The sequence below is a fragment of the Hylobates moloch genome, unplaced genomic scaffold (genome assembly GCF_009828535.3).
Source record: "Hylobates moloch isolate HMO894 unplaced genomic scaffold, HMol_V3 SCAFFOLD_19, whole genome shotgun sequence".
NCBI lineage: Eukaryota > Metazoa > Chordata > Mammalia > Primates > Hylobatidae > Hylobates > Hylobates moloch.
The window spans coordinates 883,168-898,054 of record NW_026652294.1 but is presented as its reverse complement, the minus strand read 5'-3'; the positions used below and the strand labels follow the sequence as shown (position 1 = coordinate 898,054).

The 14,887-nt window shown below is 47.3% G+C and overlaps 1 protein-coding gene and 1 pseudogene across 1 annotated transcript in view; one reads left to right on the top strand and one right to left on the bottom strand.

Annotated features, from left to right (window-relative positions):
• Nucleotides 1-3,211: 3,211 nt before the first annotated feature.
• ADA2 (adenosine deaminase 2) overlaps nucleotides 3,212-14,887 on the top strand; it is a 46,191-nt gene continuing 34,515 nt past the window's right edge. Inside the window, exons 1-2 of the mRNA XM_058431855.1 lie at nucleotides 3,212-3,408; nucleotides 13,937-14,304. Of these exons, the coding sequence (XP_058287838.1) occupies nucleotides 13,983-14,304 (322 nt within the window). The 5' untranslated portion in view covers nucleotides 3,212-3,408; nucleotides 13,937-13,982. The remainder of the gene's footprint in view (nucleotides 3,409-13,936; nucleotides 14,305-14,887) is intronic.
• On the bottom strand, nucleotides 9,185-10,076 carry LOC116459180 (protein FAM32A-like; annotated as a pseudogene).

Below are 14,887 nucleotides of genomic sequence, written 5' to 3'. Positions count from 1 at the left end.
TAAATGAGTATACACACACACACACACACACACACACACACACACACACACACACACATATATATATTTGTATATACTCATTTATAGGTACATATTGCTGTAAGGATTAAATGTTAATGTTATATATATATACACACACATACATATATAATTCTTAATATGCCTTAGCAATTATTATTTCCACTTTCTTAACTCTGGGGGTCAGAGAATCTTATTTACCTCATATAACAATCATATATGCAGCACTTTATTTTTTTTTTTTTGAGACGGAGTCTTGCTCTGTCACCCAGGCTAGAGTGCAGTGGCGCAATCTCGGCTCACTGCAAGCTCCACCTCCCGGGTTCACGCCATTCTCCTGCCTCAGCCTCTCTGAGTAGCTGGGACTACAGGCGCCCGCCACCACGCCCGGCTAATTTTTTGTATTTTTAGTAGAGACGGGGTTTCACTGTGGTCTCGATCTCCTGACCTCGTGATTCGCCTGCCTCGGCCTCCCAAAGTGCTGGGATTACAAGCGTGAGCCACCGCGCCCAGCATATGCAGCACTTTAAACCATTGGTAACTCTGCTATACTCTGTTATAGGTTGTGCATAGCATATAATTCATGATATTGGTGTGAAGAAAGGGATGTTTTAATGAAAATACCTCTCAAATGTTTGTGTAGCCATAGATGATCTTTAATTCTGAAAACCTCTCCTGTCTCCAATTCTGAGGTCATAATCCACCTGTCTCTTCAGGCATCTTTCTGTTGAGGTTTAGTTTTGTAGTCACTAAAAGATGCCTTTGTCCTCTTTTTCTGCCCTGCAGATTTTCAGGTTCTGAACACAAGCCCAGTTTCTGCTTCTGATGATCATTTTCAATACAGCGTAAAAAACAGAGCCGTGTTCCACATTTTTACGGCCTCTGCACTTGGCAAAATATTCTTCCTGAATGGCCTCACGTGTGCTCCCTATGGTCACACCTTTTCAGCTAGGCAACACTCAGAGTCACACCTGAGTGGAGGCCGACGCCCCTTTGGAGGCGACTCCAGCCATAAAAAGTCCTGCTTGGAGCTAGTTTTAGCCACAGAGGGCCAATAAATGGCCCCTTCTGAATGAGGTGCCCCTGCACCTCTGCAGAACCTGCTGCCGGCCTCAGGGATCTAACTGGGCTCTGATTCACCGCTCCCAACCCCACATCCAGGTAAGTGTGCCCAGCTCTTGTCTCTGCTTCCATCTCAAGATCTGAGTCTCCACTCCCCAGAACCCGGCAGGTTCTGCCTGACAAGGACCTGCAGTCCTCAGCCAGCTGCCACACCCTTGCCAAGGTGTGACTTGGAGTCCTGGAGCCATCTTCGGAGATGTGAAAATTAGCTCCTACTTTTAGCTAAAGCGTCTGGAAAGAAAAGCTTGATCTTTAGTTTTGACCTGGTATTTAAAAAAACTCTTCAAGGGGAACATCGCACACCCGGACCTGTCGGGGGGGTGGGGGGCTGGGGGAGGGATAGCATTAGGAGAAATACCTAATGTAAATGATGTGTTGATGGGTGCAGCAAACCAACATGGCACATGTATATCTATGTATCAAACCTGCACATTGTGCACATGTACCCTAGAACTTAAAGTATAAAAAAAAAAACACGCAAAAAACCCTTCACATGATTTACTTTCAGAATTGGTGGTTTCCCTTTGTGCAGCGCTGGAATCCATCTTGTTTCTCCTTATTACTTGCAGTGCATTCTGCTCCCTCTGACCTTCAAAAACTTAGTGTTAAACTCTTTTTTTTTTTTGAGACAAAATCTCACTCTGTCACCCAGGCTGGAGTGCAATGGTGCAATCTCAGCTCACTGCAACCTCCGCCTCCCAGGTTCAAGCAATTCTCCTGCCTCAGCCTCCCGAGTTGCTGGGATTACAGGTGCACACCACCACACCTAATTTTTGTATTTTAGTAGAGGCTGGTCTCGAACTCCTTACGTTGTGATCCACCCACCTCGGCCTCCCAAAGTGCTGGGATTACAGGCGTGCACCACTGAGCCCGGCCTAGTCTTGAACTCTTGATGAGGGAATCCCTGACCCCTCTGTGTTTTCACTTTGGGATTTCTTCCTGTTTATTAAATGAATGACCTTGGTACTTTTTGGAGAAAATGACGAAAAGGAGCACCAAGGCTCCAGATGTATGGGAGCTGCAGAACTGAAAGTGCCGTGGGCTCTGGGGGGTAGATTTGGGGTCTGGGGGTAGATTTGAGTGGGACTGGGGAGGAGTGGGGTGCGATCGAGTCTTTAGACCGTGTGTGTGACATGGAGGTCCCTGGTGTAGCCTCCCATGTCTGCATTTCTAATTGGCTTGGATGAGGCATCCCAATAGTTACTTCTAAGAATAGTCACGGCTAATATTTATCAAGAGCTGACTATGTGGCAGGTACTTTGCATGTGTTTTTCCTTTAATTCTGACAATGGACCCTCTGTGGTGGGTGCTTTTATTATCCACATTTTCAGATGAGGAAACTGAAGTATAGAGAGTTGAAACAACTTGGTGGAGGCCCCACTGCTACAGCGCTAAGGCCGGGCCCAAAGTGAGGTCTGACTCCCACCGTCCTGGGCACAGCAGCCTTGTCTGCTCCACTTGTCCCTCGGAGCGCTGTTCTTCCTGGTCCTCTTCACACCCCAGCTCTTGTCTCCCACCTCCTGCCCCCTCTACTGTCCTGTCCCCACATCCCTGATTTACCCCCTAAAACATATATTTTATGATAGCTACTTTTTACCCTCTGTCTAATGGGTTGCCCCACAGTCCGCAATCACATTTTGAGGAAGGAGAACTTCCCAGAGTTCATGAACAGATTTTGGAGTGCCTCTTTGCGGTGCTTGTTTCCAAAACTAACATGCTGTGGACCTTTCAAAGACACAGCACACGCAAACACACACACCCTCCCTCCAACACAAATAAACTCACATGCGGCCGGGCATGGTGGCTCACGCCTGTAATCCCAGATACTCAGGAGGCTGAGGCAGGAGAATTGCTTGAACCCGGGAGGTGGAGGTTGCAGTGAGCTGAGATTGCGCCATTGCACTCCAGCTTGGGCAACAAGAGTGAAACTCTGTCTACAAAAAAAAAAAAAAAAAAAAAAAACCCCACATGCACATAAACTGAAACACACACGAACACACAAACACCCACGTGAACATGCGCATAAGCCCCCGGCATCAAACTCAAATGCACACGGCAAGCATGTATGTAAGCCACACACTTGCCGCTCCGCCTGCCTCAGCACTGCAGCGCCCCTCTCCCCGGCCTCTCGTCGGATCCCTAGTGCACACTGGAGGGAAATAAAACCTACCCCAACAGGAACTGAAACAGTTGGTGAGCTTTTCCGGTGCTCTGCACAGATGCTGGGGCACTGAGCAAACAGCCCTCAGTTTCTGGAGCTGTTCCGAGGTAACTGGGGTCCTTTGGGAGCTGTGGGATGATGAGGTTCAGGAGGTAGCTGGGAAGTCCGGAGCTTGGGCTTGATCCACCTGCGCCTCTCCCTGTCTCCATCTGAGATGGGTCTGAGACTCTCAGTGGAGCAGTCACAGGCTTTCTCCCAGCAGGCTTTTGAAAATGGGCCCAAGGGCATTTACTCAGGACCACAGATGCATGTGGCCTACTCCACTCTCAACCAGGCTGGACTGCGGTGGTGCGATCTCGGCTCACTGCAACTTCTGCCTCTTGAGTTCAAGCGATTCTTGTGCCTCAGCCTCCCTAATAGCTGTGATTACAGGCGCCTGCCACCACGCCCAGCTAATTTTTGTATTTTTAGTAGAGAAGGGGTTTCACCGTGTTGGCCAGGCTGGTCTTGAACGACTGGCGTCAGGTGATCCGCCCGCCTCGGCCTCCCAAAGGGCTGGGATTACAGGCATGAGCCACCACACCCGGCCTCCTCTCTTCTTAGTCTGGAAGCAAACTACTTTATGAAGTTTTCATGCATCCTCTTTTAAAAGTAAAAGGAAAATCTTGTGGAGGAGAGAAGATGAAGTAGATATAGCAATAAATTGTGGACAGGGATTGTTTTTTCTAGTATTCAACCAGGTGGGTCTTGACCAGCATTAGATAAACTTCTGTCTGGCAGCCTGGAAAAGTTCACAGTTGCTGGGACACAAATGCTTTTGGGGTCTTTCTTGGAGAGGATGGAGTTGAAGATTTGGGAGCTTGATGACCTTTGTTATGTGTCACCAGGGAGACAGGGACAAGGGGAGGGGCTGTTGATGGAGAATGCAGCATGGGGTAGGTGGGACGGTGACGTAGAAGTCACCGTGCTCCTGCCCTAGAGATTTTAGTAGCAGGCAAACACCGTGGTCAAAAAAGAGAGTCAAGGACTTAATGAAGTTAAAGGGGTTCTTCTGAAGTCCAGCACTCTGATTTTGGGGGTACAGCTTCTACCATAACTGCATATTGCTGATACGAGTTCCTTCTTAAAATTTTCTTTGCTATCTGATATACTACAGAATAACTGAGCTGGGAAGAATCTTGGATATTAAAATGATTTAATGAGTAGCAAACTTTCCATTTTTGTCATATCCTTGCACCTCTATTTACTTAATATTTTTCTTTAACTTAAAAATTTTTCAACGCCGGGCACGGTGGCCCATGCTTGTAATCCCAGCACTTTGGGAGGCCGAGGCAGGCGGATCACGAGGTCAGGAGATCGAGACCATGGTGAAACCCCGTCTCTACTAAAAATACAAAAAATTAGCTGGGCGTGGTGGCAGCCACCTGTATTCCCAGCTACTCAGAGGCTGAGGCAGGAGAATGGCGTGAACCTGGGAGGCAGAGCTTGTAGTGAGCCGAGATTTCGCCATTGCACTCCAGCCTGGGCGACAGAGCGAGACTCCATCTCAAAAACAAAAAATTTTTTTTTCAACAAAAACAATAATAGTTATGATATCATGGGTTTGATGTGCTAATACATGTTTTAAAATTACCTATCTGTCAAAATAACCCCTATCCATTTGTGAGCCACCTAAGATTGTATTTATGCCACTGATGATATTCACATTGCAATTTGGAAACCACTGATCTTGTCCAAGTTACCTTTTTTGTAGGCGAGGACACTGAGATCTGGAGACGTTAGTGATTTGCCCAAGGTTGCACAGTTAGAATGATACTAATTTGAGGCTGTTCCTAAGGTCTCCTAATTTACAGTCTTGACATGTTCCAGTATGCTGTATCATACTTTCAAGTGTATAGAAACAATTGTTTTGTTTTCATTTTAAAAATTTTATTTACGTATTTATTTTTGAGACAGAGTCTTGCTCTGTCACCCAGGCTGGAGTGCAATGGTGCAATCTAGGCTCACTGAAACTTCCGCCTCCCAAGTTCAGGAAGAGCTTCTCATGCCTCAGCCTCATGAGTAGCTGGGACTACAGGTTCAATCCACCAGGCCTGGCTAATTTTTGTATTTTGGTTTTGCTGTGTTGCCCAGGCTGGTATCGAACTCCTAGGCACCAGTGATCTGCCCATCTCAGCCTCCCAAAGTGCTGGGATTATAAGTGTGAGCCACTGCCCCTTTGTAAATGTAATTCAAATAGATAACCCAGGTAAAGGAGCAGCATAGAGCCTCGTGTGGGGAGATGCTGAATTCATTTCCTTCCTTCAGTCCCTGCTCATTGCCACCCTGCACTGGCTGCTCTCTGCAAGTTTTGATAATCCTTTCTAATGCTAATGCTCTGAAATACCAAGATGCTGTACCTTGGTGTGGCCACTGAATGATTGACTGTGCTGTGCAAGGTACTCAATCTAGAGACTGTCAGTTCTGGGGCAATTTCCTGTATTCCTTATCTGCTTATTTCATTCACCTGTTTTTTTTTTTCTTTTTCCTTCTGAAATGTCTGTTATTTGGGTGTTGGATTTCCTCAACCAATAATCATCTCATTTTCTTTTCTCCTATTTTGCTTCACTTTTAAAAATATTTTCTTTAACTTCATTTTTAATATTGCTAGTAAATTTTTAAACATTCGGCTTTGCTATTTTTAATTTCTGAAAGTTCTTTCTAATTCTCTATTTTTTATCACCTCCTGTTCCTGTTTTACACACACAATGTTTTATGTCTTTAAGGATGTTAATTACAGTTCTTTCAGATTTTTCTTTTATTTCCTGTGTTGCTTTGTTTCCGCTCAATTCCTTATCTCTGTGCGTTTTGTTTTGGTTTCTTTCTCAGGTTGAAGCATGTCTTATGATCTTGTGCTCTGGTTATATTTGTTATTTATTTATTTATTTTAACTTTAATCCATTTTATTTGAGTCTCTCTCTCTATATATATACATGTGGTTTTTCTTTTTTTTTGAGGTAGAGTCTTGCTCTGTTGCCAGGCTGCAGTGCAGTGGCACGAACTCGGCTCACTGCAACCTCCGCCTTCTGGGTTCAAGCAAGACTCCTGCCTCAGCCTCCCGAGTAGCTGGGATTACAGGCACACGCCACATGGCTAGTTTTTGTATTTTTAGTAGAGACAGGGTTTTCCCATGTTGGCCAGGCTGGTCTTGAACTCCTGACCTTGTGATCCACCCGCCTCGGCCTCCCTAAGTGCTGGGATTACAGGCATGAGCCACCACGCCCGGACTTAGTTACTCTGAAATATATATAATATTGTTGCTAAGTATAGTCACCCTAGTCTACTATGAAACATTAAAACTTATTTTTTCTATCTAACTGTAGGTTTTTTTTTTTCCTGGGAGTGGGGCCGATAGGGTTTCACTCTGTCACCCAGGCAGGAGTGCAGTGGCACCATCATGGCTCACTGCAGCCTTGACCTCCCAGACTCAAGTGATCCTCCCACCTCAGCCTGCTGAGTAGCTGGGAGTACAGGTGTGCACCACCACACATGGATAATTTTTATTATTACATTTATTTATTTATTTTGAGATGAAGTCTTGCTTCTTCCCCAGGCTGGAGTGCAGTGGTGCGATCTCGGCTCACTGCAACCTCCGCCTCCCAGGTTCAAGCGATTCTCCTGCCTCAGCCTCCTGTGTAGTTGGGATTACAGATGCACGCCACCACGCCTGGCTAATTTTTGTGTTTTTAGTAGAGATGGGGTTTCACCATGTTGGTCAGGCTGGTCTCAAACTCCTGACCTCGTGATCTGCCTGCCGATAAGTTTTAAATTTTTTGTAGAGATGGGGGTCTCACTTTGTTGCCCAGGCCAGTCTTCAACTTCTAGGCTTAAGTGATCCTCCTGCCTCAGCCTCTTGAAGTACCTGTCTATTTGTACTCATAACCAATTTCTCTTCATCCCCTGTGTCTACCCCAACCCTTCATAGTCTCTGGTGTCTATCTTTCTATTCTCTATGTCCATGAGATCAACTTTCTTAGCTCTCATATATGAGTGGGAACATACGGTGTTTGTCCTTCTGTGTCTGGCTTATTTCATCTAACATTATGTCTTCTAGTTCCGTGCATGTTGGTGCAAATGATGTGATTTCATTTTTTTTTTTTTTTGAGACGGAGTCTTGCTCTGTCGCCCAGGCTGGAGTGCAGTGGCACAATCTCGGCTCACTGCAACCTCCGCCTCCTGGATTCAAGCAATTCTCCTGCCTCAGCCTCCTGAGTAGCTGGGATTACAGGCGCCTGCCACCACGCTCAGCTAATTTTTATATTTTTAGTAGAGACGGGGTTTCACCATGTTGGCCAGGCTGGTCTCGATCTCTTGACCTTGTGATCCACCTGCCTCAGCCTCCCAAAGTGCTGAGATTACAGGCGTGAGCCACTGCGCCCGGCCCGTGATTTCATTTTTTAATGGCTGAGTAGTATTCCATTGTGTATATATGCCACATTTTCTTTCTTTTTTAAATAATTGGCTTTTGCTTTCTTGTGTAATTTACACAGGAGAACTCCAAATTCCACACTTGGTTTTTCTCTTCTGCCTCCATTATTCTTTCAATATGTATGTCAACAGAGATCGTTTCTCCCAATAGCATATGCGGTTTGATCCTCAACCAGGACACACAGGCCCTACAAAATCCCAGCCCTCCAAGACGGATGCCTGGGCCCTCCCATTTGACTGCACCCATGTCTGTTTGTACTGTGCTCTGCCCTGGTCCTGTCACCCCTGAGGCGTCCTTAGGGTAGGAATGCCGGACAGGCTCCATGTGATGTGTCAACTCTGAATAAATACGAGAGGCTGCTAGGAGCCCCCAGCTGAGGATTGAGAGGCAGGCTGTATCTGGGCTCCATTTCAAAGAATGCTGTGATCCATTAGCAATGTCTGCCATGGCAATACCCATTAGAAGTACCTGGAAGGAGGGTTTTGGGGAATGGGCTCAGAAAGAAACAAAGTGTGTCCGTTCCAGGCCGGGCGCAGTGGCTCACGCTTGTAATCCCAGCACTTTGGGAGGCCCAGGTGGGCGGATCACCAGGTCAGGAGATTGAGACCACGGTGAAACCCCGTCTCTACTAAAAATACAAAAAATTAGCCAGGCGTGGTGGCGGGCGCCTGTAGTCCCAGCTACTCGGAGAGGCTGAGGCAGGAGAATGGCGTGAACCGGGGAGGCGGAGCTTGCAGTGAGTCGAGATCGCGCCACTGCACTCCAGCCTGGGTGACAGAGCGAGACTCCGTCTCCAAAAAAAAAAAAAAAGTGTGTCTGTTCCATTCTTGCCTTAGGTGGCTGTTCTGCCACCCAGGCTGTGCTGTCTCAGTGGCCAGGTGGCTGAGGAGGAAGTCTGAAGGCCATAGAGTTGCAAATGGCTTCCCTGGGGCCTGCAGGAACAGCATAGGCCCCAAGCTAGAGGAAGCTTGGAGGGGCACCCATGCTGGGTCCTGCGGAGCTCTGCATACTACAGGCCACCCTGGCTTTAGCTCCTTATCCTTTGGAGTCCATCTCATCCTGGAGAAGACAGCTGGCTGGCCTCAGAGAGTTAGATGCAACTCGGGGATAAAAACATTTTTACATGGTACGGACCCAGAAATGGGCTTTACCTCTGAATAAACTTAGAAACTTTCCATCTCAACTAAAAGGGTGGATCTTCTATATGTTGCCAAGAAACCTAAACTGAGTACAAGGACAATTTTACTTTAATCAAGTTCCAGAATGAGGGTACACAGCTTCGAAAAGCAGTTTGTAGCAGAAGATGCGAGGGTGTGTGTAAAGCCATGTTTCTAGAATATACCAAAGGAAACACACACAACCCCAGCGTGGCCTTTTGCCAACCCTCGATGCTGCTCCCTACTGGGAGCAGGCGGCTACTTCGTCCAGCTGACTCTGGGAATGTAATGCTCCGTGAGTGTGTCCAGGTGTCTGTTGAAGTCCTCCACTCTCTGCTTGTGGGTTTTGGATGCTCTCTTTTTTTTTTTTTTTTGAGACGGAGTTTTGCTCTTGTTGCTCAGGCTGGAGTGCAATGGAACAATCTTGGCTCACTTCAACCTCTCCCTCCCGGGTTCAAGCAATTCTCCTGCCTCAGCCTCCTGAGTAGCTGGAATTATAGGCACACACCACCACGCCCAGCTAATTTTTTGTATTTTTAGTAGAGACGGGGTTTCACCATGTTGGCCAGACTGGTCTTGAACTCCTGACTTCAGGTGATCTGCCCATCTCCGCCTCCTGAAGTGCTGGGATTACAGGCATGAGTCACCAAGCCTGGCCTGGATGCTTTCTTGAGCATCCTTTCTATTGCTGCTTCTCCTGCATTTTCTCAAAGGCTACCTGGGCCAGGGTCCACTTGTCCAGGCCGTGCTGCCTCTCCTCCTCGTTATTTTTGTTCATTCCCATTGCTTCCAGGAGTTTAGCTTTGTCTTTGTCCTTCTTTTTCTTCTTCCACTTGGTCACTCTGAGCTCTGCAACGCCTTTCGGCTTTAGGAGTCCTTTTTGGACCTGCTCGTAGGCATCCACGACACTCCCCGGTGCTTCGGTAGGTGGACTTGCCGCGTTTTCTTTATCTGTTGATCTGTTGGTGGACACTTGGGTTGTTCCCATATCTTTGCTATTGTGAATAGTGCTGCAATAAGCACCAGAGTACAGGTATCCCTTTGACATGCTGATTTCCTTCCCTTTGGATAGATACCCAGTAATGGGATTGCTGGATCGTATGGTAGTTCTATCTTTAGTTTTTCGAGAAATATCCCTACTGTTCTCCATAGTGGCTGTACTAGTTTACACTCCCACCAGTGGTATATAGGAGCTGCCTTTTCTCTACATCCTCACCAGCATCTGTTATTTTTTGCCTTTTAAATAATAGCCATTTTTTGAGATGGGGTGAGATGATCTCATTGTAGTTTTGATTTGCATTTCCCCAATGATTAGAAAAAATGTTGGCTGGACCTGGTGGCTCAGATCTGTAATCCCAGAATGTCCGGAGGTAGAGGCAGGAGGATCGCTTGAGCCCAGGAGTTTGAGACCAGCCATGGCAACATAGTGAGACCCTGTCTCTTCAGAAAAAAAAAAAAAAAAAAAAAATTAGCTGGGTATAGTGGTACTACACTCAGCTACTCAGGAGGGTAGGGTGGGAGGATTCCTTGAAGCCGGGAGGTTGTAGCTGCAGCGAGCTTTGGAGTCCAACCATGTGGACTCATGCTACTGCATTCCAGCCTGGGCAACAGAGTAAGCCCTGTCTCAAGGAAAAAAAAAAAAAAGAAAGCAAGCAAGCAAAGCAAAGAAAAAATTCTGAGCATTTATTCGTATACGTATTGGCCATTTTGTAGGTCTTTGGGTCTTCGGCCATTTTTTTTTTTTTTCTTTTTTTTTTTTTTTTTTTGAGACATAGTCTCACTGTCCCCCAGGCTGGAGTGCAGTGGCGCGATCTCTGCGCACTGCAAGCTCCGCCTCCCGCGTTCACGCCATTCTCCTGCCTCAGCCTCCCGAGTAGCTGGGACTACAGGCGCCCGCCAACACACCCGGCTAATTTTTTGTATTTTTAGTAGAGACAGGGTTTCACCGTGTTAGCCAGGATGGTCTCGATCTCCTGACCTCGTGATCCACCTGCCTCGGCCTCCCAAAGTGCTGGGATTACAGGCGTGAGCCACTGTGCCCAGCCAATTTTTTAAGTGAGATTATTTGTTCTTTTACTGTTGAGTTGTTTGATTTCCTTATATAGTCTGGATATTAGCTCCCCATCAGATAACTAATTTGTAAATATTTTCTCTTATTCAAGACACTGGCTGGGCACGGTGACTCACGCCTGTAATCCCAGCACTTTGGGAGGCTGAGGCAGGAGGATCACCTGAGGTCAGGAGTTCAAGACCAGCCTGGCCAACATAGTGAAACTCCGTCTCTACTACAAATACAAAAAAATTAGCTGGGCCTGGTGGCACATGCCTGTAGTCCCAGCTACTTGAGAGGCTCAGGCAGAAGAACTGCTTGGACCTGGGAGACAGAGGTTGCAGTGAGCCGAGAAAAGGCTGGGCACAGTGGCTCACATCTGTAATGCCAGTACTTTAGGAGTCTGAGGCCAGTGGATCATCTGAGGTCAGGCGTTCGAGACCAGCCTAACCAACGTGGTGAAACCCCGTCTCTACTAAAAATACAAAAAAATTAGCTGAGTGTGGTGGCACGTGCCTGTAATCCCAGCTACTCAGGAGGCTGAGGCAGGAGAATTGCTTGAACCTGGGAGGAGGAGGTTACCGTGAGCCGAGATCGCGCCATTGTACTCCAGCCTGGGTGACAAGAGCGAAACTCCATCCCCCCCAAAAAAAAGAAAAGAAAAGAAAAAAATAGGTTGTCTCTTCATTCTGTTAATTGTTTCTTTGCTATTTAATTAATTAATTAATTTATTTTTTCTGTTTTTTTGAGACGGAGTCTCGCTCTATTGGCAGGCTGGAGTGCAGTGGCACGATCTCGGCTCACTGCAACCTCCACCTCCTGGATTCAAGCAATTCTCCTGCCTCAGCCTCCCAAGTAGCTGGGACTGCAGGTGCGCGCCACCACGCCTGGCTAATTTTTGTATTTTCAGTAGAGATGGGGTTTCACCGTGTTGGCCAGGATGCTCTCAATCTCCTGACCTCATGATCCGCCCACCTCAGCCTCCCAAAGTGCTGGGATTACAGGGGTGAGCTACTGTGCCTGGCCAATTCATTTGTTTATTAGAGAGGATATCGCTATGTTACCTGGGTTGGATTGCAGTGGCGCAGTCTTGGCTCATTGCATTCTCGATCTCCCAGGCTCAAGTGAACTTCCCACCTCAGCCTCCCCAGTAGCTGGGACTACAGGTGTGCACCACCATGCCCAGCTAATTTTTGTATCTTTTGTAGAGATGGAGTTTCAACATGTTGCTGAGAATGGTCTTGAAATCCTGGGCTTAAGCAATCCACCTGCTGTGCCAGCACCTGGTCTTTTTTTAATTTAATTAATTAATTTATTTATTTATTTATTTTGAGATTGAGTCTTGCTCTGTCACCCAGGCTGGAGTGCAGTGGTGCAATCTCAGCTTATTCTAACCTCTGCCTCTTGGGTTCAGGTGATTCTCCTGCCTCAGCCTCCCAAACAGTTGGGACTGCAGGCACGCGTCACCATGCCCAGCTAACTTTTGTATTTTTAGTAGAGACAGGTTTTCACCATATTGGCCAGGCTGGTCTCAAACTCCTGACCTCGTGATCCACCCGCCTCGGCCTCCTGAAGTGTTGGGATTACAGGCGTGAGCCACCGTGCCCAGCCGTATTTTTATTTTTTAATAAAAAAAAAAATTTTTTTTTAAGACAAGGTCTTGATCTGTTGCCAAGGCTGGAGTGCAGTGGTGAGATCAAAGCTCATTGCAGCCTCAAAGTACTGGGCTCAAGTGATGCTCCCGCTTCAGCCTCCTGAATAGCTGGGACCACAGGCATGCTGGTTATATTTAAAAGTAAAACACTGGCTGGGCGCGATGGCTCGTGCCTGTAGTCCTAGCACTTTGGGAGGCTGAGATGAGCGGATCACTTGAGGCTAGGAGTTCAAGACCAGCCTGGCCAAAATGGTCTCTACTAAAAATACAAAAATTAGCTGGGCATGGTGACGCGTGCCCGTAGTCCCAGCCACTTGGGAGGCTGAGGCACGAGAATTGCTTAAACCCCGGAGGCGGAGGTTGTAGAGAGCCAAGATCACGTCACTGCAGTCCAGCCTGGGTGACAGAGCGAGACTCTGTCTTAAAAAAAAAACAAAAATTAAAATAAATAAAATAAAATAAAAGTGAACCACTAAAAATCAGATTGCAGTGTCTTTATGCATGAGCCAGGGCTTGTTTGACCTCATGGTGACCTTTAATTTGGGAAAACCTGCCGGGCGCGGTGACTCATGCCTGTAATCGCAGAACTTTGGGAGACTGAGGCTGGCGGATCACCTGAGGTCAGGAGTTCGAGACCAGCCTGACCAACATGGAGAAACCCTGTCTCTACTAAAAATACAAAATTAGCCGAGCGTGGTGATGCATGCCTGTAATCTCAGCTATTTGGGAGGCTGAGGCAGGAGAAGCACTTGAACCTGGGAGGCAGAGGTTGCAGTGAGCCGAGATCACACTATTACACTCCAGCCTAGGCAACAAGAGTGAAACTCCTTCTCAAAAAAAAGGCCAGGTGCAGTGGCTCACGTCTGTAATCCCAGCACTTTGGGAGGCCGAGGCGGGCGGATCACGAGGTCAGGAGATCATGACCATCCTGGCTAATACAGTGAAACCCCGTCTCTACTAAAAATACAAAAAAATTAGCCAGGCATGGTGGCGGGCACCTGTAGTCCCAGCTACTCGGGAGGCTGAGGCAGGAGAATGGTGTGAACCCGGGAGGCAGAGCTTGCAGTGAGCCAAGATTGCACCACCGCACTCTAGCCTGGGCGGCAGAGTGAGACTCCGTCTCAAAAAAAAAAAAAAAAAAAATTGGGAAACCTCTACCTGTCTGTACCTGCAGGTCTTTTCTCTGGGGTCTGGAAGAATACTTCAATATCCTGCCTTCTGGTAATCTGAGAGCAGGGCGAGAAAAGGAAGATCAGAGTTCCACCCTTAAATCTGTAGGTTTTCACTCCCCCGCTCTCCTTTGCAGTCCCGTGGAGTCTCCATCTGAGCCCTTTCCTCGTCCAGGCATCCCGATGTTGGTGGATGGCCCATCTGAGTGGCCAGCCCTGCGCTTCTTGCTGTTGGCTGTGGCAATGTCTTTCTTCGGCTCAGCTCTATCCACAGATGAAACACGGGCGCATCTGTTGTTGAAAGAAAAGATGATGCGGCTGGGGGGGCGGCTGGTGCTGAGCACCAAGGAGGAGCAGGCCAATGAGAGGCTCATGACGCTCAAAATCACTGAGATGAAGGAGGCCATGAAGACCCTGATATTCCCACCCAGCATGCACTTTTTCCAGGCCAAGCATCTCATTGAGAGAAGTCAAGTGTTTAATATTCTAAGGATGATGCCAAAAGGTAAGGTTTGGAAAGGGGTGGCTTGGGGTGCTGGGAAGGTAGAGGGACTCATCTTGGGGCTATTACTGTGCTTGCGGCTGTTGCTATTCAAGATGGAGCAGAGAAAGCCTCACTCAGCTGTTCTGCTCCTCTGTCCTTGTGGGTAGACTAGGAAAAGGGTGTTGGAAACCAAAACCCCTGCTTCCTGGGGGACTCGCAGACAGTCAGGATTGGAAAAGCATCCAGCCCTGAGGCTTTGCTATTCCCTTTATAGTTTTCCCAGGGGCTAAGCTACCACATAGGATACAATGTGATATAGCATTGTAGTAGTATAAACACACCTTTCATGGAGTGTGTGTTTCACCTCCATGAAACATGAAATAATTAGCATCCTGCACATATAAATAGCCAGGGGTGGTGGTGCACCTGTAATCCGAGCTACTCTGGAGGCTGAGTGGAGAGTATTGCTTGAGCCCAGGAGGTGGAATTTGCAGGGAGCTATGATGGCACCACTGCACTCCAGCCTGGGTGACAGAGCAAGACCCTGTTCCCCAAAAAATGTTAATTTTTTTTATTAAAAAAATTTTTTTTTTTTTTTTTTTTT